We start from the raw sequence: 25,901 nt of genomic DNA, 5'->3' as shown, positions 1-25,901 counted from the left end.
ATGTGTGTGTGTGTGTATTACAAAAATGTAAATAAAATTTATTTGTTTTTGTGTGTGTATATATGATATTTTTTTATATTTCAATAAGATACATATATTTTTTTGTACCTGAATTGTAAATAACCATATGTATAGAAGAGCACAACACTGTTTCTGAAAGTATATTAACATTATCTTTAAATAAAATTAAAGAGAACACACACTACTTCAAATCACAATTTTAAATTTACTTATGCACACTCTACTGTGATGGAATAATTCGCTGTAATTTAATATTATGAAGCGAAATCAAAATGAGATAAAAAAATGAGAAGTTAAAACACAAAAAAATTTAAGAGAAATTTAATTTTTATATATATAAAGAATTTATTACTACATATTTTATATACTTATTAGGTATTTCTTTAAAATAAAATGATATAAAAATATATTAATGGTAGTAGGCAAGAGAAAATATTATACTTATGGATTGAGCAAAATTTACATTGAAAAATAATATTGGTTTAACTCGATAAAATTTAATTTTAAAAAATTTTTAAATTTTGAAACAAAAAATTATTTTTAATTCTATATAAAAATTACAAAAAATAATTTTTTTTCAATTAAGTCTTAAAGTAATTTTAATTCGTTTTAAATTAAGTTAATTATTGTGTCAAAACAGTGAATATAATTTGTAAATCTATATAATATTTTACAAGATTTTTTCCAGTCAGGAACTTTTATTGTGTAGGTATATTCATGGCAAACAAAAATAAAACACACGATGTTCAAAAGCAGCCCAATTGAACTTTTTAAAAATTTACATGAAAAAAATAAAAACAGATCCCCCAGCGTTGATCAGCAAACCGTAGGATCTGTTCAACACAGCAGGAATCATCAGAATCACAGTCCTATTCTATGTACAGTTAAAAAAGTAAATCCTAAACAGCTTTATAAGGTTTGCAAAATAAAGCAAATCATTTCAATTGTTTTCTTTTTAATAATGCTTCAAGAAACATATAAAGTGTTTTATACCAATTCGTAATTCTAATTAAATACCAACAACAAAAAAGACAAACATTATATGTCACATTACGTACATACATACATATATATTACTTGTATGTAATGTTTCATTAAAAAATTAAAATTATAAAAACAAAAAGTTAACCGGCTTCATTTATATTGCCGGTCAAGTTATTAATATATATATTAATAGCTACAATATTATTTTTGAAAAAAATTTCTCTTAAAATTTTTATTGCACAAGCGCGATTGTAAGCACTATGGCATATTCGTTTTTTTATGTAATGGAGGTTGTACCATATTCTTATAAGGTATGCAAAATTGCATGTAATACAATTTTTGATAAAACGAATTGCTGAAAATACCAATATAACCTTATACATTCATTTTTAAAATAATATATACATACAAATGTATCTAATCATTGGAATAAAAAGTTTTGAATTCAAAATATAAAATCTCATTCATCACACATAACATAATAATTTACATCAAATCCTTAACGTACGGTTATGTGCGAGGCAATTCAAAAATTGAAATAAAAATATACTTATTGCAAATTTCCCGAAACCATCACATAATTCGAAATTTGAATCTTACTAAGTCCAAAAATTACCTTGTTATTCATTTACTTTTAATACTCATTAGTCATTATAATAGGTAATACTTGTATTGGTTTCTAATTATTAACAAATAATTAAAATGAATTATGTATTAATAATTTAAAATTTTGCTTTATTTATAACATAATATTATAATGAAATACCGAAAAAATTTTTGCAATAACAAAACTCAAAAACAAACTGTAAGTTTATAAAATAAAATAACAAGTACAGTTATAAAACAACCATAATTTAAAATTATTTATAATAAATAAGCCATTAAAAATAAATTCTTGATCAAATGAAGTGAAAAGATCCATTTTTATGAACTGTAAGACATTTTTAGTTTGCTAAAATATTCTAAATCTTTCTTGCTAACCGAAGGCACAAATTTTTCGTAAGCTCTTTCAAAATCTTCCATTTCAACAATTATTTTATTTGTAACTTCTTCACCTTTTTTTGTTTTATCTATAATAAAAATATAAGCAATGGTTTTTAGTTAGTTTATTGTTTTTTTTTTAAGCAAATTGTTTACCTTTTTGATGAGCTGTAATAATTCTTCTAACAGCTGACAGCCACGCATTCGAGCATATCGAATATAAATCAGCTCCAGTCATATCCTCCTTTAGTATGGCGGATATATTATTAATATTTACATTTTTACCTAGCACAAATTTCTTCATTTGTGCTTTAAGTACAGCTGCCTTATCTTCATATGTAACACATGGGGCAACATAAAAGAGTTTATCAAATCTTCCAGGTCTAAGTAAAGCTGGATCAATCAAATCAGGTCTATTTGTGGCAGCCAATATAAATATCGGTTTATTTGGATCGCTTGTTCCATCCATTTCAGCTAATAATTGACTGACTACTCTATCCATTACACCTCCAGAATCGCCTGCTACCCCACGATTTGGTGCTAGAGAATCTAATTCATCTAAAAATAGTACACAAGGTGCAGCTGATCGGGCTCTTGAAAATACTTCTCGAACATTCTGTTCACTTTGCCCGACATACATATTTAATAGTTCAGGTCCTTGCACTGAAAGAAAACTTAAATTACATTCCGTAGCAACAGCTTTAGCTACCAAAGTTTTTCCGGTTCCAGGGGGACCATATAAAAGTATACCAGAACGTCGTAAATTTTTCCCCATTAAGTGAACGTGTTTCAAGGGTAAACCTATGCTACTCTGAATTTCATCCTTGATTTTAGCTAGCCCCCCAATATCTGACCACAAAACTTTCGGCACTTTTGGAGCACCTAAGCTATCAGCAAAAAGTGTTTGCATTTCATTAAGATTTCTTACAAAATGATCTAAACGAAGATTAGACATTTTTTCTATATTAGCATCTCTTACTGCATTATCATAAAGCAATTTCAAATCTCCTAACAAAAATCCTTGAGATTTTTCTGCTACCTGAAGGAGAATTTCTTTCATATTTTTCCATTTGAAAAACCTTTTTAAAAAGACTTCTCGGCAAGTCATCGGAAAAAGTGGAACTCTGTCTAAATTTCCTTTGTTAAAAATTTCTTCGTTATAAATTTCACGTATATGAAGCCATTTCAAAATTTTAAATCTTTCTATTTTTCCAAGTGGAGGAATCTGAATAATTTCCAAAAACAATCTATGTATCATAGTTTTTAATTCTTTTTCATTCGTAAGGGCTATAATTATTATAGGATGCTCCCGATCTTTATTATAAAGTTCTTGTATTTGTACTTGAAATGAAGCTAAAAGACGAAGATCCTCATTACCTTCATTATCAATTCCAAAAATCTAAAACAATAAATTTTAAATTAAGAAAGAATTATGTTCTGCATAATATTTAACTATATCAAATACTGACTTCAAAATTGTGAAAGCAAATTATTAATGGTTCAGAAATAACGCTTTTTGCAAATACACCCTTCAACTTTACTTCTGTATGGGTTGGAACTTGAGAAACAATTTCTGCGCAGTCTACAGCATATAAATTCATTCCCAAGTCTTGTGCAACAGCATTTATTAGTTTTGTTTTTCCAGAACCCCTTTCTCCTTGTATTAAAAACAATGGAAATATTTGCTTCCATGATAAACAAGCAGATTTCTTTGGCAAAAATGCATAAATAGACGACTTCAGTAACTGATAACATTCTTTCAAGCCATCTGGAAAGTTGTTTGCAATTGCAACACTATCTAGGAGTTGTCTTGGTAAAAACTCTTTTAAATTTCCCTTCTGAATTAAATTTGTAAAATTTGTTGCAACAATAGCTTGAGACTCAAATTCGTTTCCTTTTGTTTCTAAATGTGTGCATTTGATAAAAACTTCTTTTAAATAAGCAAATATGTGATAATGTTGAGCATAAACCGCTGTTCCCAGAAGGTTTGCGTCTACTGCAATTTTATATGTAAAACCACAATGCAAAATTCTTGGTGTATTAAAATAATTTGTTAACAATAAATCGACAACATCGATTGGCAATTCATATGGATTACTTATCATTTGAACATGAGCTTTTGTTGCTATCGCCGGTAGTGGTTGGTGTTCATGAATTGGTTCGATTTCTATTGTTGTATTCATTTTATTTTTGAATTTTTCCATTAAATTTGAATAAAAGTTTTCGGCGACAAATACACAGCTTTTTTGGCAATTAAACGCTGGCTGTAATTGAACAATTAAAGTCTGTGGCTTCAAGCTCAATATGTCTTTCATAATTTCTGATTTGTGCTCCTTTTTTGGCGTAAATCTACCACTAACAATTAGGGTAACATAATTTAATTCACGGCTCTCAGCATATTTTTCGAAAATATCTTCTGATACAAATAATATGTGTTCCGATTTTATATATTCATTTCGTATTAGAAATTCGTATAACCGACTTGGAATAGGTGTTAATTTAAATTTATCGCGATTTAAGGCAACATGACGCTGTGTTAGTTCCAAAATTAATAAGGCTGGAAATGAATACCATCTGTATTTAGGGAATAATATTCTATTTACAATTATGAAAGCGTTGACAAGAGAACGCATTTCTGAATCATCATATTGAACTTTGATGTGTAAGCTAACTGGTGGTAAAGATGAAGTTGAAACCGGACGTGGTTTACGCTAAAATATAAAAGCTATATATAATTATACATGTGGTATTCAAACTACTTACCATTATAAAAAATTAAATTTAATATGCGAGAATCCGAATTTATTTATTCATAAATTTAAATTCAAGAAGAAAACAAAATGATAATCAGCTGATTATGTTTATGTCAATTTGTATTGTCATGTGTTTTATCGGGAGGAAAAGGGACTAATCTAAAACAAATTGATTATTTAAGACGCGTTAACATATCAATTATAAAAATAAGTTAGATAGCTTTGGATAGCTAATTTCTTACAAAAAGTTTAATCTTTGAAGGTAAAAGTATTATAAGTAAGTAATATCTAATAATATGTTTAAATTCTAAATTAAGTTAAAATTATACAACATGAAGAAAAACACATTGGTCACCTAAATCAAAAATTTTTTCAAAGTGCGAAAACTTAACTCATTTAAGTTTTGTTATTTAAGTTCTCTATTGTCATTATATATAAGTATGTATTTTAGTTTTAAGATAAAAAGGACTAAATTAAAATTTTGACTCCTGATCGTCTTTTTGCTATTTTACTTAAAGAGAAAGAAAGTGTGAGTTACAATAAAAATACTGAGAGTTCCGATTTGAAAGTGAATAAAAATTCAATAAAAATGCGAGATACACGATCGGGCTTCAAAACTCAGCTAAATTTTAATAGGAAATAATCTTCGATACTAATGTTAAAATGACTTCTTTGAAAAATCAACATAAAATTTAAATTAACTAACTTGTTAAAAAATTCTCGGTAAAAATCGGAGTTATGCCTTTATGCTTTGATCAATTTTGATGTTTTTGACGTCATTGATACCTCTTTCAATAATATGCGGATGTCATTAAAAATGTCAACTTTCATGTCGTTAGTGTCAAACATGTAATAGAAAACATTTTATTTTATGTTTATAAAAAATTTCGTTAAAAATGTCCAATAACGTTAATATTTCAATAGAAACTCCAAATGAACATCAAATTCAAGAAATAGCATATGATGGAACCGAAATATACCAACCGTAATCTTATAAAAGCATAAAATGATTAGTAAATTTACACGGTAATATTTTCAGATTACCAACGCTTTCAGAAACGCTTACAAAATGTGCATCGAAAATAGATTTCAGTAAAACTTCTTTGGATGAATTAAAAAAAGATGATGATAAAAAGTCTAAGGCGGATCAAGATGCCCAATTTCAGCCTAGTTTATGGCCATGGGACTCTGTTCGAAACCACCTAAGAGACGCTTTTACTGAAATTTCTGTTCTATATGACGTTCTTTCTATATGCAAAGATAAAAGATATTTAGTTTTGGATCCAATACCACAGGAAGCTTCCGACACTAAAATAATGGTTCAAGTTTATGCTCGAAAAAAATCTTTGAGTCAAGCGGCAAATGTTTTGTTGAATGGTGCTGAACGATTAAGAAATTCTCATAGCGAACAACGAAATAACCGCAATGTTTCTGATTTTCATATTGAATTATTACGTCTTCGACAGAATTGGCGATTGAAGAAAGTATCCAATACTATAATAGGGGATTTGAGTTATAGAACTGCTGGATCAAAATTTATGCATTCTGGTTTATTTGAAGTTACAAAAGCTGAAGAAGAAGGAGAAGACGAGGTTGCTGCACCTTCACAGAGCCCATCAAGTAGCACACAAGGAGCATTAGTATCACCAAAAAATAACTCTGCTTTACGAGTCAATGTTCCCTCAGAATTACAGGGTGTAGCATATATCAAAGTGATTACACAAAAAGACCAAGAAGATTTATGTACAGCAAATGTTAATTTGATGGGAAGCGGTCCAAATATCACACAACAAACTGGAATATGGCAGAAAACTTTAGAGTTTGCCCAAAATGTACTTTTTTGCAAAGAACTGTTTAGCCAACTTGCAAGGGAAGCAATACAATTGCAAGCCCCAATACCTCATGTAGTAGTTGGTAATCAAATTCGAGCAACACTCTTACCAGGTATTCAATTAATTATATCACTTTGTCATTCTACAACATTTGATTCAAACCAACCCGGTCCTATAAATGATCACGATCATGTTTTGGAACATTCATTACATCAGCTTTTAAGAGAGGTACATCATAAGAATAGTCATCATCCGTTTCCACATCCAGCAAGTGGACCACTCGGACCATCAAAGAGAAGAATGTTAGCTGGTCCTATGGCAGCTGACAGGCAAGAGCTCCTTGAAATGACGAAAACACAAACAATTTTAGAACAAATAATTGCTCAAGCTCAACATATATTTATGAGAAAAAGAACTCAATACGTTTTAGATACTTTAGCCAGAGATGTTAAAGATCCCCAAATTGTCTCGCACTGGAATGCTATGAATAATCCAACAATGTCTTGCGTAAAAATTAATATAGTTACACATGGGTAATAATTTATATACAAAAGTATAACTTTTTATCATACTCAATGCTTTCTTTTTTTCAGTTATGACACAATTCATAGAACATCACTAGTCATTCATGTAAAAGAACGTTCACTGAAATGTATATGCCGGGACGGACGTGTAATGCATCTATCATATGAGCCTCAAGAACTAAGAGATTTAATACTATGTCAAATTAATCAACATCAAATTTCATGTTTACTTAATTTAGCAAAGTGTATGGCTTGGCAAGTTTTATCAAACAGTAATCATTTAGGAATTGGTTCGGTTGAGCCATTAGGAAATGCAAGCGCATGTTTATTAGCGTCGCCAAATGGTGACCGAATGATTGCCGTTCAAATAAGATGTGATCCTCAAATAGATGTAAAAGTTTTTGTAGCAAGAAGTCCGAGACAAGACTTCTTTCCAAGTCCACTTGTACCAGAAAAATTTTGGGAAAATTTAGGAGGACATTTCAAAGAGGTTTATGTCTATTAATTGGATTAAAATCATAATTTCTAAATAAATTATTGTTCTAGGTGAAATTTGATAAAATGGAGGGTAAAAATTTTCTTAACAAAATGGAATTTCTGATGGCTTGCTTATCAAGCACAACCAACTAGAAAAATTCTTAGTTTAAAAACAAATGATTAGTTTAAGTAAAGATATTATTTTTAAAATAAATAAGAAGCAGTAATCATTAATATTTTTACATTACGTAATAAGATGTAATTGTTAAAATAAAACAAAAGTATTGAACAACTTAAATAAGATAATAAAAATTTTAATAAATTACGCAAATGCGTCTTAAAAATTTAAAAGTTTATGTCTATAACGAATCATCAAAATTTACGGATTCAACATCTTTATTCATATGTCCCAATTTCATTTGCTTAAGGTCTTCTTTCGCTTTATTAATAATCCTAGCTTTCCAAGTCTCATAATCTTCAATCTCTGCTTTATTGGCACGGTCTTGTGTTTGACTATTTATTTCTTTACTTTCACTGACAACTTGAGTTACACTCTTTGGTTTACAACTGGATTTTTTTAGCAAATCGTTATATTCTGTTATAAACTTATCCCATTGTTGTTCTAATCGTGTCCACTGTGACGGCCTCAAATGACTAAATCCTAATATTTTGGCTTTTATTATTTTAACTTTATTTAATTTACAAGCTTGAAATACTGCCATTGCAGCATATTGTGGATGTGATAAATCAATATCGTTGTCGTTACTTTTGTTGATGTGATCTTCGTACATATTAAGTAAATTTGTAGCCTTCTCGGAGACTTCATTGCAATTTAAATGAACACAAATTTCGCTAATTCTTAATGGTTTGTTTAGATTAAGAATTTTTTCAATATTTCTTTTATACTTTTCGTAAACAGTTTTTTTTAAGCCAGATTGTTTTATTATATCCAGCTAAAATAATTATGAGAACATTTTTAAACCATAACTACATACATACATATTTCTTTAAACTTAATTACCAAATCTGTAGATATTCCTAGCAATGATGTTGCTAAGTCCACACAAATACTTATTTTAGCGTAATCGTCAATACCTGATAATCCCGAAGATTTTATTTGTAATAGACGAAGTAACTCTGTAGTTTTCCTAAATTCCATTAGTAATTACAATTTTAATATATTTATGTATGTAGATTTCAAAATAAAATATTAAGTAGTTTGCTTACTCTAATAAGTTCTTGTGGTTCTGCAATCCAAGTTTCTTTAAAATTTGTGCTTCCATTTGCCAAATTTATTTAATGATTATAAAAATATGTATTATATTTTTAAAATATCAAAATGAAAACAATAAACCTTAATAAACTATCTACATATGTACATATGTTTATATAAGGGTGAAGGCGATAAACAAACAGTTGATTTGTTAACCTATATTTTCATGAATTTTCCCGGTTTTTACAAGATATTTTCTATAAACAACAAATACAATATGATGCGTTGTAAATACGTGTAACGACAAATCTCGCGCGTTTTCGCTTAACTTTGCTAAGTTTACTACAAGTAAAAAACCATATACATAGTTTTGATTAGATGCTTTCATAAAAAATTCAAATAAATATGAAAGTTTTCTTTTTTGTGTTTATAGACTAAAGAAGAGTAAAAACATTTTTTTTTGTTAATATTCAAATTTTAGTTATTTTTCTTCATTTCGCTCTCGTTGCTCCCCAAAAACATGTTTAGCAGCGAATACGAAAGAGTATGTTGTGTTTTTGTCTACTTACATGCAACAAATCTGAAGTTTATTGTTGGTGAAATTAGAATATGGGATAGGATATCGATACTGAAATACCGAACACAATTTAATGAACTTGATTAACTTTATTAATACATAGCAGCCAAGACGAGAGGATTTAACTAAAAATATTTGTTTTTCAAGAATTATTTTGCAGAGGAAAAACGATGCAGTATGGAAAAAAGAAGGATAGAGGCCGAAAAGCTACCTATTGATGAAATTATTGAAGTTGTTTTCAAGGAGCTAACTGAAGTATGTAAGACAATTAAAGATATTTGAATTTGCATAAACTATGCAATTTTTAACTGGACTCTTTTTAGAAAGAAAAAGAAATCGCCTCACAATTTCCTTTATCTCAAAAAGACCTTAAAATTTTGTGTTGTACAAAGAAATTAGCTGTTGTAGGAAGTTGGGCTAATTTATTAAAAGGAATTGAGAAAAGGATTCTGTCAAGAGAACCAGAGTTAAAAGATTCAAAAAAGCTACAAATAAAAGTATATAAATGGTATAAGAATCATCCGAGGTATAGTGAAAATAATTTTGAAACTAAATATGTATTTTAAAAATTTATTTAACTTTTAAGGCCCAGTAAGAAGTATTTTGAAAAAACATGGCAATCTCTTAAAGAAGATAAAGAAAACCATTGGAGAGAAACTAAAATAAACAATCTTATAAGTTTAGGAATTCATCCAAGTTTTTTGGCATCATCATTTGAAAAATATGGAAGCTTCGATAATGCTATTAAAATTGTAAAAGCCCTTGACTCTAAATATGAATCAAGTAATTCTAATAATTCAAATTGTAAGTTTACTTACATTTTGTTAATTTGAAACAAATTTGCGTATATGTACATTTATTTAATTTTTATAAACAGCACATACAGAGAGTGATGTTGAATCTGATTTATCGCAAATAACTGTCATCAACACGCCAAATACTTTAGTTAATACAGAAGATTTGTTAGGACCAGAGGAAGAAAACTATAACCTTATCAATGAAATTGAATTAGCATTTTGTTCGGAAGAAGTATGTGTTGCTCAAACACCATGTTATGATCATTTTAATATGATTGGATCTATGATCACTTCTACACAAAATGACAATAGCCAACTCTAACCTTATTAATTATATTTCATTTTTTTTGTAATTTTTACTTAATTAATAAAATTATCTAGAAGCTCAAATTCTTAAAATTCTTTTATTAACAAAATTTCAATTTGATAAATTTTAGGCGATGTATATTAATTTTATGCCATTCTATTATTTACTGCCAATTGTAGAGAATTTATTTGATTTGCCCATCTATCCATAGCGTTATAGCGCGCCGCACATCTTGTTTCTTTATCTAGTTTTAAGACTTGATTAACTTGATCGATTCTCCCTTGAATAGTGCTGTAATAAAAAAATTATGATAATTTGTCAAATAATTACAAACAAATTAAGTACTTGTCCAAAATACAAGAAACCATTAAACTTTCAACTTCAGCAGGTTCAATATTTAAGACGTTCGATATAAACGGTATTCTAATACTTGTATAAGGGCGAATCAATTTAATTAACACTTGTGTGCGAATATTTCTCAATAAATCTATAATAGAAATACAACGAAACTTCATATATATAGGCATATGATACAAAAATTACCTTCTATATGTTCCTTAATAAATGGGTCAGCCATAATATTGCTTCGGTTGTGGCGTAAAATAGATTCGAATTCACTGATATCATTATTTTGATAAGAAACAACTAGATTAGTCATTGCTAAAATCTCTGGATCATTTTTATACGGTTTGGCTTCTTGGGAATCAAATGGATTTATTCCAGATTTCATCAACCTTAACAAATAAATCAATATAGACTATTTTAATAAAACAAAAATTATTCACATTTTTAATTTCATTTAGATTAGTTGTCTTTTTTAAGATGACGATTACTTACATATTAGCTAAAACTAAATATTTTAAACATGTTGTGCGTCTCGGTGAACCCGATTCATCATAATTTTTAAAAGCTTCAAAGAAATCAGTATGAGCCTTTTCAAATTCCCCTTCACGTAAATGCATTTTTCCACCACATTCACGTATAACGCCCATTATTAAAGGATGCGGTATAGCAGACTTAATGTGCAAAGATTGCTCATATAAAGCTTTTAGTTTCTTATTATTTTTTTGGACTGTGTACATCTGAATTTCTAAGGCATAAATTTCAAGTAATTGAGTACCTTTTTTCAGATCATCTTCTCCATCATCAGTCTATCAAAATTAGAAAATTAAAATTGTTTTATATTTACAATGTTTAAATAAAATAGGCTCAGTGAGACCTACCTGACAAGATTGGTGTAATTGTTTCAATATTTTCTGTAATTTCCCAAAATCATTTCTATCAAAATACAATTTTCCCAATTTCGTATTTGTTTTAAACCATAGACGATCATTTTTAGCGTCCTTTAGTGCTTCTAATGTTGTTTCATAAAAATTTTGCAACAACTCCATCTAAAACGAAACACTTAATAAAAATATTTCTAAGGAAATTTATGAGTTTTTGTACATTTTTTGAAGTCGAAATGTAATCCAAGATAGAATTAATTGATTTTTCAGAATGATTTCGTGTTACTGCGCTTTTAATATAAGTGAGCAACTGCTTATATCGTGTCATCATTTCACCATAATTTTGCTTTATAGAATAATTTATAATTAGTTACACGCAATCAACTTAAAAACACATTACCAACCAATTTGAAATTTATTTTGATCATTTGTTTCAAAGCTCTAAAACCCCATTCCCCCTTTTCGCCATTTTCAAGATCTAACACTTTTTGAAATGATTGTAGGGCAGCTAATGGTTCTTCTTCTTTAAGCGCTTTGCTGTTGTAATATTGATTTTCTAAATCAACATCTGGTTCAGAATTGCTATCTTCTGAATATTCCTTTAAAAAAATTTTTTTTTTATTACAATCGCATGTACATACTTCGCAATTTTTATTAAAGTGCCAAATGCAATTTTTTATTTACTTACCAAACCATAATCTTCATCGTCCTCACACATAAAATCATCATCATTGTCAGACATTTTATAAAACTAATAATTTAATATTTATTTAGTTAAAATTCTTGTTAATAAAAAGATTTATTATATATTTAGTAAAATTTATTAGAATTCTCTTTCTTTTTTTTCTTTAAATCAATCAACAATTTTTGTTTTCTGACTTTTATCAAAATTAGATTGAATTTATAAAACCGAATCAAAATGTCAAACACAAATAGTGAGTGAAATCTTATGGAAAGGTAGCATAGCTTAGCATTTCTTTAAAATTTTCAAATTATGCAAATATCAAGAATATTTTAAGAATATTTTTTAAGTGCTTTAAATTACTTTATCATATATTAACTTCATCGTATATTGTCAAATGTATATTTTACAAGCATTCCATAGAATAGGTCTCTTCACCAAACAAAATTAAAAAAAAAGTTCAATAAATAATAATCTTTTAGGTTAGTTTTAGACTACTCGATAACAAAATGGCTTAGTAACTTTTTGACAACGTCAAAGTATATGTTAACATTAATGTCAAAGATTTACATAATAATTCTTGCTAAAAAAACACTTTTACGAGACAGTAATATAACTTAGTAAAAATTTAATACGGTCTTGTCAAGAACTCTGTTATATTCAAATAACTTTTCGCACAGTTTTAGGTATGTTACTACTCTTAATAATTTTAGAACTGATTTGTTTCACTTATTATTTTTCGAGATTAAAATGTAACATTTTAACTATATTTTCCAATCTTAACAAAACTGATGAAGAATTCCATTACAAATCGCTAAAAAGGTGTAAAAAAAATTATATGATATGACTTTTACAATTTTCTAATCTGAAAATTAGTAACAAACACAAAATAATTAGGAATTATTTAGCAATAGTTCATAAGTTGCTTAAAGTACATGTATATAATTTATATAAAAATGATTTTACATAAAAAATCGTGTAAAACTGTCAGTATTCAGTAATTCGGTTGGCTTAATTAAAAAAATATATGTTTTTTTATATAGTTTAATTTATGTATCAATACCACGCACCATTACCTAATATGAATATATTGGGTAAAGCACCAATTTCAATAATAAAATTTATGTTATAAAAAATTTTATGTTATGAGTGGAATTAAAAAATATTAATTTTATAACATAAAATTTCCTTTATAAAAATATGATTTTGTACTTTTTTTCGGTACGTATTCATTTCGTTAGGACCGTAAAAAATTCTTGCAACTTAAATTTGTTTCATTTTCTATTGTTTCGACAGTTTTTGTTCCCTCACTATTATTATTATTTTTTATTTTTATTTTTCTTTTTTTATTATTATGTTTTAGAAAATTGTTTTCTCTTTTTTTCTTGTATCTAATCGACTTAAAAGAATTATTACTTTTTATTTTATATATATATTTATCTCTTTTTTTTTCCTTTTTTTTTGTTACTCATTCAACCAGCAAGAGAGAACAAATACAATTTCTTTCACTTTCCTCCAACCAACAAACACATTAATTTAATAGAAACGTACGTCTGAAAAATTACTTGCCGTCTATCTCAAAACTATATATACATATATATGTGAAAAGTATTACAATACAAAAAAATAAGCAAAAAGCAAAGCAAAAGTGAATTTATAATTATAATTTTCTTAAAAAAAAGAAAAAATAGAAGAGTGTATTTTTATTTTGTTTATTCAAGTTATTTCAAGAACATCAAATTATTTTTTCAATAAGATTCATTTGAAATTAAAGTTGAATATACAAAAACAATTGAAAAAAACTTAAAGAAATTTTTACCAAAGGTAAAAAATTTAATTAAAAATTTAAAGAAAAAAAAAAGGTAAAGATTACGTGTGACTAGAAATTTTTTTTTTGCTCGTATTGCTGTGGTCGCAGTCTTGTAATCGCATTTACAAAAAAAAAGGAAGGAAAGAAAAAAAAATTGCTTGGTTTTAATTTTTTTTTTTTTGGAAATTGATGCCTGCCTGTATTAATGTATTATTAATTAAAAAAAGAAATATTAGTTACCCATATTAAAATTATTGTTATGAAGGATTTCAATTTTATTTTGAAAAAACTATAAATTAAAAAAAAAACTAATAAGAAAAGCCAAAAATATTTGTAATTTTTTTATATTAACTTGCAATTTTCATAAGAAAAAAAAAAAAATACAAAAATTTAGAAAAACTAAAAATAAAAAAATAATTGAATAACATTCTCAATTTTTTAGGTACCTACATACATACATATTTTATTTGGGCATACTTAATTGCATACAAACTTGGAATAGTAATTTTTGTACAAAATAAAACAAGCATTTTAACTAAAGTTTTCATTTTCTCGTAGATTTTTTTTTTTCAAATTCATCTTTCACTTTTTTTTTTGTTTTGTTTGCAATGGTGCTCCATTACTTTTAATAAGACTTCCTTCACCTGTATCGTATTGTGGTTTGTGTATGTGTAATGGATTCAAATGTTCTTTTCTTATTAATTGTATGTACGTTCATAAATATGTATATAAAAAGGTATTGTGTGTAGGTGAAGTTAAAAACTATATAGAAAAAGGATTTTCAAAAGTGATTTTGGTTTTTTTTTTGTTTTTTTTTTTATTGGATCCTTTGTTATATAGAATTTTTTAATACACACAATTAATAGAAAGAGCTTCAAATGGAGAAATTGGCATAGATTTTTTTTAATGGACATTTTTTTTTTGTAAACTAATTTGATATTAAAAAATAAATAGCAATTGTTATTTTTTTTTAGTTTTTCTAAAATCGCTAAATGTAATTTTCATAATTTAAAAAAATCTTAATTAATTATAAGGGATTCAAAAAAAATTAGGGATTCAAACAAATTTAGAAAATTTATTTCTTTGTAATAGAAACGAAACAGGTATAATAACATATATGTATATGTATATTGAAATTATTGAAACCTACCTACCAATTTTTTAGTTGTTATTTTAGGAATTTTATGGTTAATCATACAGTACATTGGTTTTGATAAATGCCAATCTGCATCTATCTAACTACCTGTATATTGGAGTTTTACCTGCTTAGTTTTTATTGGATTTTAGATTAAATATCGATTCATAAAAAATTATCAATATTCTAAAATATTTGAGGGTTTTCCAAACCTTGAAAAACATGTTGAAAATCTATTCCTTTACCAAACTGGAGCTTTCATTTAACTTAAAATCATTTTACTTTTAAAAATTTTTAATTTGTTAAATTTAATTTTAAATTTTGCGTTCACATGCATAAATATTTGACATTTTCAAGAGATTTTTTTTGTGTAAGTTTAATATTCGTAATTTATTACACAGCTAATTCCAGGAACAATTGACTAGTTAGATATTTTAATTACAATATTAATTTATAAATATTTCTTTTAAGCAAATAAAAATTTACTATTAAGTAGTTGTACAATGAATTTACTTAATAAATTAAAAACTATTTGTTTTTATTATGTATGGATTTAGGTACATACGTATGCAATAGCATTATAATTCTATTTATGTTATATATAAAATGCATATACATTGTACATAATGTATAAACAATATTGTATTATATTAAATTAAAAAATTCTTTGAAATTTTAGGCACATTTGCTTTATAATTTAGACTGATTTGAATTTGGAAGGAAAAACAGAAAAAAAAAAAAATAAAAATTTAAATGATGGCTGATCAACAATTCTTTTTGAAATGGAATGATTTTCAAACAAACATGGTCACATCGTTTCGACATCTTAGAGATGAAAAAAGTTTTACAGATGTAAGATTTCAAAATTTTTATTTGTTTTATTTACATGTTGTATATTTTGTAGTTGCCTATCTATTTATGTACCTACCTGTTTATAAATATAATTTACCTATATTATATCATGTGTATGTTATAAGTTTATACTTATATTGTTTTTCAATTTTAGGTAACACTTGCCTGTGAAGGACAGACATGTAAAGCTCATAAAATGGTATTATCTGCTTGCAGTCCATATTTCAAATCTCTTCTCGAAGTAAGAATTTATTTTTATTCTTTTATTTTTTAGTTTGTATTTTTCAATTTATTTATATTATTATTTTTTTTTTTTTAGGAAAATCCATCAAAACATCCAATAATAATATTGAAAGATGTATCATATATTCATTTGCAAGCTATTCTAGAATTTATGTATGCCGGTGAAGTAAATGTATCTCAAGAACAATTGCCAGCTTTTTTGAAAACAGCTGATAGACTAAAGGTTAAAGGTTTAGCTGAGACGCCTAGTTCAATTAAACGTGAAGGTTGATGGTAATCTTTTAGTATTTTGTGACGTTCTTCTCTATAAACTCTAATATAAAGAATAATGACTATAATTAATATATGTATTATATATAAAAATATATACATACTTATAAAATTAAAAATATCACAACAAAAAAAAAAAAAGAATATTTTCATTTGTTTATTCATCATGATTTTCTTTATGTATTATTTTTTTTTTGTTTTAATAATGCTATCCAATTTCTTTACGCAGAAATTGATTTCTAATTTTTTTAATATAAAAATGTAAATTGGATTATTTTTTGAATAAAAGAATGAAAAAAGATTAAATATAATTATAGAATTTTTTAATAGGTAATAAAAATAATTTTTAGCTTTTTTTTCTTAATAATTGGAACTATTTTAGTTTTGGAAGTAAATTTAATAACAATTTAATAAAAAGAATTTTTTAAAAATACACAAAACCATTGGTAGCTATTTTACTTGCATAAATAAATTATCATTCATTTAAATTTTGATCGCTGAATTGAAAAAAAGGAAAACAATTTGGTTTTATGACATTTGAACAAATTTAAGTGCTCGAATCACTAAAATTTTTGAGCTATTTTCAAAATTGCTATTGAACTGGAAATAGTATTTAAAACTGCATAAAAAAAGTACATAATTTTTATCAAAATTAATATTAATAATTTTCTCAAACTTAAATAATTTAAAAATAAAAAAAAAAAAACAATTTCTTTTAGAAAAAGGAAATCACTTAAATTAAAATTTTCTTTGCAAAGTTATATAATATATAACACAAGTACGGAACAAGGATTTCGAAAAAGGTACTAAGAATTTTTTTTCTTAATGTGTTCAATTATGTATGTATATTCAAAATGATTAAATAATTTTAAATGTTTTTCAAAAACTTTTTTATAATATTTTAAACAATTTGAAAATGATTGTTTTATTATTAGATTTCTAAAATTACGAGTTTATATTATTATGTTATTTTAACTATTAATATAAAGATGAAATATAAAATATTGTAATCACAGTTTAAATATAAATATGTTATAATTTATTTGGAAAAATTTTAACAATGCTTTTTATAATGTGATTATAACTCTTATATAAATTTTTATATTAATTTTTTTTTTTATAATTATAATTATTTTTATTATTATGCCAGTATAATATTCTCGAAAAATATATCTAATATTGTTAATAAAAATACATGCATACATTTATTAATAATAATGTGAAAAAACGTTATTAAAAATATAAAATGAATTAAATTTTTTTTAGTTAATGAAAATTTTAATAGAATTATGCATTTAATTTGTTGAATTCACTTTATAAGCAATTAAATTATTTTATTTTATTTTTAGTTTTTGAAACGGAAGAGAAATTTTTTAATTCGTAATTTTTATAAAATTTAATATTTTTTTTTATCATCGAATATGTACATATATAATCCCTACATTTCTTTTTGAAAAAATTGTTAATATTATAAAATACTTATAATAAAGTCAAAAACTAAAATTAAATCAATTTCAATATCCTTTTTAAAATTATTAATTAATTGTTCAAAAATTATGTCATTTGCGAAATATGTATTTATTTTTCAAAAATTTTCTCATATCCACAACAATTTGAAAACAAATGATTTATTCAAAAAATTTCGTTATTTTTTACTGAATTTTTTTTAATATAAAAGAAATTTTTAATAAATTAAAAATAAACGCAAAATAATATTCATTCTTATTAAAATTTTTAAATATATTTTATTATCTATAATTTCGAAACTTCTCAATTAAACTGAAATCAAGAAACCAAATAAGAAAATGTATATTGTATAAAAACAAAAATATTATAAATTAATAATATAATAAAAATTTAAAATAAATATATAAAAAAAAAAATAAATGATGGAATGTATTTGAAAATAGCGCCTTTATGTTAAGATAAAATATAAAGTTTAAAGAGAGCGAAAGAAAAACGAAAAAAATAATATATTATGTATAAAAAAAAACCAAAAAAAAATATCTAAATTAAAAAGACAGATACAATATTTTATTTGAAAAACAAATTTTTTTTTTAAAGTTTTTCCTCGATTACAAACGGTTTAAACATTCAAATTTTTTAACTATGATTAAAAGATCCTTTTAAAACCTAATCGAAGTTACCACAGTTTAAGAATAAGTTTTTAAACTTATGCTAAACTTTCATTCCTTTTAGTAAACTTAACTTCTTACTTAAACAGACCTAGACTTTGAAGTTCGAGTTTCGAAAAAAAAAAATTTAAATCAATGCATATCTAGAAAATTTATAATGGTAACATTGTAGACAAACTTTAGTATTCGATTTAAAGTTTCATTATAAAGCTAATATAGTACTATGATATATGGTATTGGGATACATGTCGTATGTGTACTATATTAAAATTATTATTAAAAAGAGCTATATGTCTCCGTAATTAATAATTATAAATATTATATTTAAAAAAAAAGTCAATTTGGAAAAAAACCCCTTCGAAAATAATAAGTACATACAACTTACTTTTGTTTCCATTTTCCACTATTTTATGATCTTTATAATTTTTTACAAAAACATTATTATAAGGGTACATAAATGTAAATATTTTAAATTATTTTATTTTTTTTTTTAATAAAATTTCATATTGAATTTCTACAATTTCAATTTATAATCAAACCTTCTCATATTCTACAATTATCTTAAGTTTGTTAGAACCAATAAAAATATTTGACTTTAGTTACTTAATTTGAAAAAGAAAAAACAAAATTAAATTAGAAAACTTAAATTAATTTTCTTCTATGCTCAAAACATTATTTTTTTTTTCTTTATAATTTAAAAATTTTGTTTTTTTAATTATTTTCATTTTCTTGCAATATATAAGTTTTACCTAAAATATAAGAAAAATTATATTAATATGATATAATTAAAATTAAAAATAAAAAATGAATTTGTATACATAAAAGCAAAACAAAACAAAAAAAAATTAAAATAAAAATTGTATAATTTTAATGTAATTTTAATGGTATGTTTGTTTTATTATTTTTTTTAACTTTACTGAGTAGAAATTTAATTTAATTAAAAATAAAAAGGAAAAGATAAAAAAATCTTATTTCCTTTTTTTTTAAAAATAAAAAGGAAATAAGATTTTTATAAAATTATTTGCAATAATTAAAGATATTTAAGTTTTTCCTGGGTGAAACTATTGAAATTAATAATTTTTAATAAGTATTATTAGAACAATATGCAGTTTTCACTTGCATTTTTAGCTAGGAACTTAAGTAACTACTTTGAGTAAAGAAAGTTTTTGCAGTTGTTGATGTACTGTCAGAGTCGTATCCTTTTATTCAATTTAAAAAATGGAAAACAAAATAATGATCAATATTAAAATTCGAAATTACTTTTACTTATTTATATATGAGGGATCATATTTTCATTTTTTATTTCTTTTCTTCAAAAATAATTTTATTTTAACCAAACTTTGAATTGCAATCAGTTTATTAAATACTTTTTTGATATAACTTAGGGAAACGTAATATAGTAATCAGCATACTATCGATTTAATGAATTTTAAGTCTCTTTTTTTAACCAAGAGCATTAAAATAGGATAGAATGAAAGCTAGGAAAAAAAGGAAAATCACTTTAATATATAAAAAAATAATATATGAAAAATATTTATGTAGTTAAAGTATTATAAATAATAATATATGTATGTAGATATACATTTAATTATAAAATTAAAATTTCCACTGAAAAATACCAAAACATGTACAGTAAAAAATTTTAATTTTTTGATATTTTTGTATATAATAATTTTAGTTGAGGCCTTGTATATAAATCTAGATTAACAATGAAATTTAAAACTATATACTAATTCTTATTAATCTAAATGTAAAACAATGTCAAAGACAAATTAAAAAACTGTGTGAAGTTCACTTAATATATACATACATAGATATTTTATTAAATTTAAATTTAAAATTTTTTAATATTCATGTATATATGCTATACAAAGTGATACAAATGTTTTTTTTTTACTAGACAAAGTGATACAAATCTAAATTTTTTGTAATATCTACTTCCACTTGGAAAGTGGTTTCTCTAAAAATTATAATACTTGAAGTACTCGTAATACAAAATGAGATTTTTTTTTTCAGAATGTAAGAAGTGTGATGTTCAATTTATTTTTCACAGCTTGATTAATATTCTAATTGAATTGATTAGCATATTAATTTTAATTGAGATTTATAATTTTTTTTTTACAATTAATACATTTTCACATAGAGGTTTCAAAACAAGTAATATAATATCCCTCATTCTTTAAATTGAAAAAAGTTAGTAAAAAAAAAAAAAATTAAAAGTTTAATGAGTATAACATAATTGTAGGAAGGTTGTTTAAGGTTTTGGTTGATTTATTTGTGGAAAAATAATAAAAATAGAGTTTAACATTAATTTTGATTTTACAATTTAATATTCTTTTTGATTCTTGTGTATCTAAATAACAATCTATAAATTAAATCAGAATTTTTCTCCAAACTACTTTCTGGTAGGAAAATACATTGTATTAATATACGTATGGAAACCTCTTAAATCCCTAATATTTGAAAAATTATAATCTGCCATTCCGCACCTAGGGGTATTAATATTGAATTGTAGTCTTAAATGGAGTCGTCGTTTAAATATAAAAATTGTGAATTATTTTGCTTTAAATAGGAACCAATTTATGAAACGGACTATAAAAAAAGGTAAGTAATATTTATGTTTTAAATTATTTAATTTAAAATTTATGTTTTAAATTTGTTATACTAATACTGATTTCTTAAAAATTTTTAATTAAAAGTATTTCAGAATAATTTATTAATATAAAGTAATTGGAAATATTATTATGTATTGTGATCCGCTTATGTACATATATATTCACGTAATATACATATTATCTTATTTAGGCTTTCTAATTTGTTAGGATAGTACAAATTATTTTCAAAAAGTTAAATTTTAAGTGACTTAAAAACAGTGAGAAAATTATACAAATGCATTTATATGCAGTTATACAATGTATTTATGTGATATAAATAACAGAATACATAAATTCTCATATTTATACTAATAATAAGTAATACGATCGTACCCTATTCACTTTAAGTTTATAAAGGTGTTTTTATCACTTACCTTTCTGCATTTATTACATACATATTTCAATTGTATTGTTATTATTTTTATTACTAACTGATTCTCACTTCACACTAGTCTGTAATGTAATTTGTAAACATTATTTCTCTATTATTATGTTTTACTTACTTTAATAGATTCTCAAAATATATGTTTTTTCTCCCCTATTGTTTATATAAATGCTCAATTTTGAAAAAAAATAATTGGGAAAACAAAAGTAATGGAAAAAAAGTTGGCGCTTGAAAGCTTCTCTTATATTTTTATTTTTCCTTTGTATTATGCTGTTTTTTTATAAAATGAGTATATTAATGTTGTTTGCTGTAGAAAAGAGTAGCTTTAAATTCTCAACAAAATTATACTATAATAATAATGCACTACTTAAAATTAATTTAGTAATAAATGAGAACTAAAATCGTTGAGATGTAAAAGAAAATTAAAAAATTTCGCATTTAATTTATATATTAAAAAATTTAACAGAAATACGACATTTAATATAAAGAAAAAATAAAGTAAAAAATTAAATAAAAAATACCGGATTTTTAAGTCAATGCTAATCTTGTTCATAAATTTGGATTAAATTTTGCAATGCGGTTTTACAATTAAAAAATATTTATTAATAGATAGATACATTATTAATTTTTAAGAAGAAAAACCATTTACGGTAATAAGAATAAAATTTAAAATTAATATTTGTTTTTTAGTGAGAGCATTATAAAATTTAAAATAAAGAGTATGCAAAAATATAATAAAAAATATATCAGTGGTTTTTAGTTTTTTTTTCAGAATTCTTATATTATTTAATTTAATTTCATCATTCGTGTGTGTTTTAAATTTTAAATGAAATTTATTAAATAAATAACAAATAAATGTAAAAGTACCTGTAATACCTGTACATATTTACATTGTGTTATATACATGTATGCATATATTTGTCTGTATAGATAAGTGGTAAATAATTAATCACTCAAAAATTGAAATTTACTAAAATAATAATTAAAATATAAAAAACAAAAGTATAGAATTTAAAATTACGATAAAAAATTCTTGCAATAATAAAAATTATAAAAAGATTTATGAATTAATTTTTTTTTTGCCAATACTTCAGTAATTCATTAAACTTTTATACTAAAATACCTACATATTTTAAAAAAATCTAGTCAATTAATTTATTTATAAATTAAAATAAAACAGGTATGTTCGTAATTTTATATAAATTATTTTTTATTCATATTTGTAGATATTACTTTTTATTTTTTTAATATTTAAATAAAAAAAATAATTAGAATAAAATAAATAAAAATATAAGTAATTTCAATAAGAAGCCTTTTATAATCAGAATAATAATTTGCATAAAACTTATTTTTTATGACAAAAATGAACATATTTTATGACAAAATATGAACATGTTATATAAAATTTAATAACCAAATATATAAGATTTCGCTTCATGAATTTCAAATCATTTATGAATAATATGAAGAAATTAAATTATAGATTTCAAAGTTATGAATTAGTTTAACAACTTATGAGGCAGCTACTTGTATTCAATCCAGAAATTTTTCTAAAGAAATATTTTTCAAAATTTTAAAGTCAGGATAAATTCTGTAAGAATTTTAGGAATTTTTATTATTCAGTTGTTTTGTGTATTTAATTCCAAATAATGTTATAATGCTCCGATAATGTAATTTTGAAAATATCAAAAATTCGCAATGTTATAACATGCCATTCTTTTGGAATATATTTTGATTGTGCGGTATACAATTTATATACTATAATACGATTCTAATATGAATAATGCATATACATAGTTAATTTTAGTTAAAACATATATGGAAAAAAAAACAATTGTGTTATACAAAAAATAATTTATATATATATATATATATACATACTTACATACATATCTACGAAATTGCTTGTGATCACTGATCTTAAAATTATTTTCTTTTAATATAATAAATGTTATGTCATAAAAGTAATTTTATGGTTGAGTAATTTTAATTGTATTTAAAAAAAAATTTAATTTTCTTACGGAATTCAAATTATGTGTACATTTATAATAATGTATTCTTTAATACCGTGTATATGTATGTATATTTATGTTAATAAACGCAAAATTATTTTAATTTTTATTATTTTTTTCTATTATATATTAATATACATATAATATGTGTACATTAATTCTTAATAAGTTTGTGCTATTATTTAGCAATTTATAGTAGATCAGGTTTCATTTTAAATTCTTTATTTTGTACATTAATTTTACATTATTGTAAACATATTAAATATGTATATACTCGTATATATATGTATATATGCAACACAATAGGCGTAAAATATACATGTTAATTATTATTATAATAAATATATTATAATAATGAATGCTGTTACAATTTTAATGATTTTTTTTGAAAAATTTAGCGTTCAGAGCGATTTTAAAAGAAAGTTTTTGATACATAAATGAAAGTGTACAAGGGTGCATTATTATTATAATTAATATATTTTAATAAATTATGCAAATCTAAACGATTTTCAAGTTCATTAGATAAAATTTTTAAATTAAAATTATTTTGATGAAAAAAAAAAATAAAAAAAAAGAAAGGAAAAAGAGCTATTTTAAATCTGCTCATACAAATACTTTCAAAGATCTTGATTTTTAGTAATACTAAGTGCGATAAATTTAAGAATATTATTGTTATAAAAGAGTTTTTAGATATTTAGTGTCGTTTTAACATTTTATCGGCTAAGTCTTAAGTTTGCGTATACTTAATTATGAATAATATGAAACCAAATTAGATTTTTCGGTATCTCTTTTTCTTTATGATAAGTGCTAATAGCTATATATTTTTGTTTTTTAGCAATTGAAATGCTTAATTAAAAATTTTAAAGCAATTCTTTAAAAAAAATATTACTACAAATATTATTTAATAATAGTTTGTCAAACATAAAATCTAAAAAATAATCTTAAAATACTTTCAAAAAACTAAAATATAGATCGGAAAACTCAATAACATTTAAATGTCGGTATTTGAACTCTAATATTTTTGTTCTTCCTCCTATCTTATCTTTGATATGTCAACGATAAACAGAGTATATAGATATGAGATCTTGAATTATTAATTATATATATGTACATACATATGTATATCTATTTGGTGGAAAAAAATGGTGAAAAAAATGTGAAATTATCTTTGTATAGTGACGAAAGAAAAAGGTTTCGATATTCGAATTCATTAATTTATTGTATATTACTAAAAATAATTGCAATTAGTACTTAATAACTGAATTGTGTAGATTACTAATTTATTGTAATTTACCAATTTATAAATACAGAATAACTGAAATTTAAAATTGAGGGGCATTAAATGCTATGTTTTTATGAGGAAAAACACATACATACATTTTATGTCTAAAAATTATGTCAGGAAATTTTTTTTTCGAGTAAATCAAATTGAAAATTTAATCGATCAAAAAATATCAAATGCTCCCGCAGAATACACAATGCGCTTGGATAAAATTATGATAAATTAGAATTTTCAAGAAAATGGGGAATTATCACATTTAATTATGGTAAATGTTGCTTGTATTGAAACCTGAAAACTACCATATAATTGTACTTTTACTTTTTTTATACTGAAAGTGAAGTTTTCAGTAAAATTATTGAGGTGTAGTTGAAACTAAATTTAGCTGTATTTATAAACCGTACGTTTCCTCGTATAACATTAAAAATTTAAATTTTACAAAAGAAAATATGCTTGTGAAACTTGTGTTGGCGAAGGTCACTAATTAATATAATGTGTTTGATTTTTAATTTATTTGTTTCCACTCGGTATCTATATACAAAAATTTATGAATTTATACCCAAATAAATCCGATTTGTTCTATGATTCAATCTTAAAAAACAGCAAATACAACCATTGATGATTCAAAATAAAAAAAAATTTTGTCCATAAAAAATTAATTTTTGGGCCATATTTTTCAGGTTTTAATTTAAATAAATCCTACGTGTGGTATGTTTATTAGAGTACATATAGTTGCATTCTATTTTATTTGA

The 25,901-nt window shown here is 24.0% G+C and overlaps 6 protein-coding genes across 7 annotated transcripts; 3 read left to right on the top strand and 3 right to left on the bottom strand.

Annotated features, from left to right (window-relative positions):
- Window positions 1–1,917: 1,917 nt before the first annotated feature.
- Window positions 1,918–4,887, bottom strand: LOC129618579 (peroxisomal ATPase PEX6). Its single transcript, XM_055533413.1, has 4 exons — window positions 4,750–4,887; window positions 3,456–4,697; window positions 2,143–3,385; window positions 1,918–2,075 (listed from the first exon to the last, which is right to left on the bottom strand). The coding sequence occupies exons 1-4, from the start codon at window positions 4,750–4,752 to the stop codon at window positions 1,930–1,932; spliced, it is 2,634 nt and encodes an 877-aa protein (XP_055389388.1). The 5' UTR covers window positions 4,753–4,887; the 3' UTR covers window positions 1,918–1,929.
- Window positions 4,888–5,585: 698 nt separating this feature from the next.
- Window positions 5,586–7,856, top strand: LOC129618583 (mediator of RNA polymerase II transcription subunit 17). The gene is made up of 4 exons (XM_055533417.1): window positions 5,586–5,724; window positions 5,779–7,104; window positions 7,165–7,585; window positions 7,642–7,856. The coding sequence occupies exons 1-4, from the start codon at window positions 5,636–5,638 to the stop codon at window positions 7,723–7,725; spliced, it is 1,920 nt and encodes a 639-aa protein (XP_055389392.1). The 5' UTR covers window positions 5,586–5,635; the 3' UTR covers window positions 7,726–7,856.
- A 57-nt stretch (window positions 7,857–7,913) lies between these two features.
- On the bottom strand, window positions 7,914–8,934 carry LOC129618584 (origin recognition complex subunit 6). The gene is made up of 3 exons (XM_055533418.1): window positions 8,800–8,934; window positions 8,594–8,720; window positions 7,914–8,525 (listed from the first exon to the last, which is right to left on the bottom strand). Exons 1-3 carry the CDS (start codon window positions 8,853–8,855, stop codon window positions 7,932–7,934), a joined length of 777 nt encoding a protein of 258 aa, XP_055389393.1. The 5' UTR covers window positions 8,856–8,934; the 3' UTR covers window positions 7,914–7,931.
- Window positions 8,935–9,388: 454 nt separating this feature from the next.
- On the top strand, window positions 9,389–10,195 carry LOC129618598 (uncharacterized). Its single transcript, XM_055533441.1, has 3 exons — window positions 9,389–9,617; window positions 9,686–9,888; window positions 9,949–10,195. Exons 1-3 carry the CDS (start codon window positions 9,540–9,542, stop codon window positions 10,193–10,195), a joined length of 528 nt encoding a protein of 175 aa, XP_055389416.1. The 5' UTR covers window positions 9,389–9,539.
- Window positions 10,196–10,245: 50 nt separating this feature from the next.
- Window positions 10,246–12,579, bottom strand: LOC129618597 (COP9 signalosome complex subunit 2). The gene is made up of 8 exons (XM_055533440.1): window positions 12,381–12,579; window positions 12,097–12,291; window positions 11,913–12,038; window positions 11,690–11,857; window positions 11,304–11,617; window positions 11,010–11,200; window positions 10,812–10,953; window positions 10,246–10,757 (listed from the first exon to the last, which is right to left on the bottom strand). The coding sequence occupies exons 1-8, from the start codon at window positions 12,432–12,434 to the stop codon at window positions 10,613–10,615; spliced, it is 1,335 nt and encodes a 444-aa protein (XP_055389415.1). The 5' UTR covers window positions 12,435–12,579; the 3' UTR covers window positions 10,246–10,612.
- Window positions 12,580–13,902: 1,323 nt separating this feature from the next.
- LOC129618550 (longitudinals lacking protein-like) lies at window positions 13,903–16,828 on the top strand. 2 transcript variants are annotated; one of them, XM_055533357.1, is made up of 4 exons: window positions 13,903–14,198; window positions 15,999–16,171; window positions 16,326–16,412; window positions 16,491–16,828. In XM_055533357.1, the coding sequence occupies exons 2-4, from the start codon at window positions 16,073–16,075 to the stop codon at window positions 16,683–16,685; spliced, it is 381 nt and encodes a 126-aa protein (XP_055389332.1). In that variant the 5' UTR covers window positions 13,903–14,198; window positions 15,999–16,072; the 3' UTR covers window positions 16,686–16,828. The 2 variants fall into 2 exon arrangements, with proteins under 2 accessions (XP_055389332.1, XP_055389333.1); XM_055533358.1 differs by having other exon boundaries at window positions 13,903–14,234; window positions 15,998–16,171.
- The last annotated feature ends 9,073 nt before the right edge of the window (window positions 16,829–25,901 follow it).

Source organism: Condylostylus longicornis, unplaced genomic scaffold (assembly GCF_029603195.1).
Source record: "Condylostylus longicornis isolate FDR11 unplaced genomic scaffold, ASM2960319v2 ptg000009l, whole genome shotgun sequence".
NCBI lineage: Eukaryota > Metazoa > Arthropoda > Insecta > Diptera > Dolichopodidae > Condylostylus > Condylostylus longicornis.
Note: the sequence above shows the minus strand (reverse complement) of the source record. Positions and strands in the feature narration are given on the sequence as shown.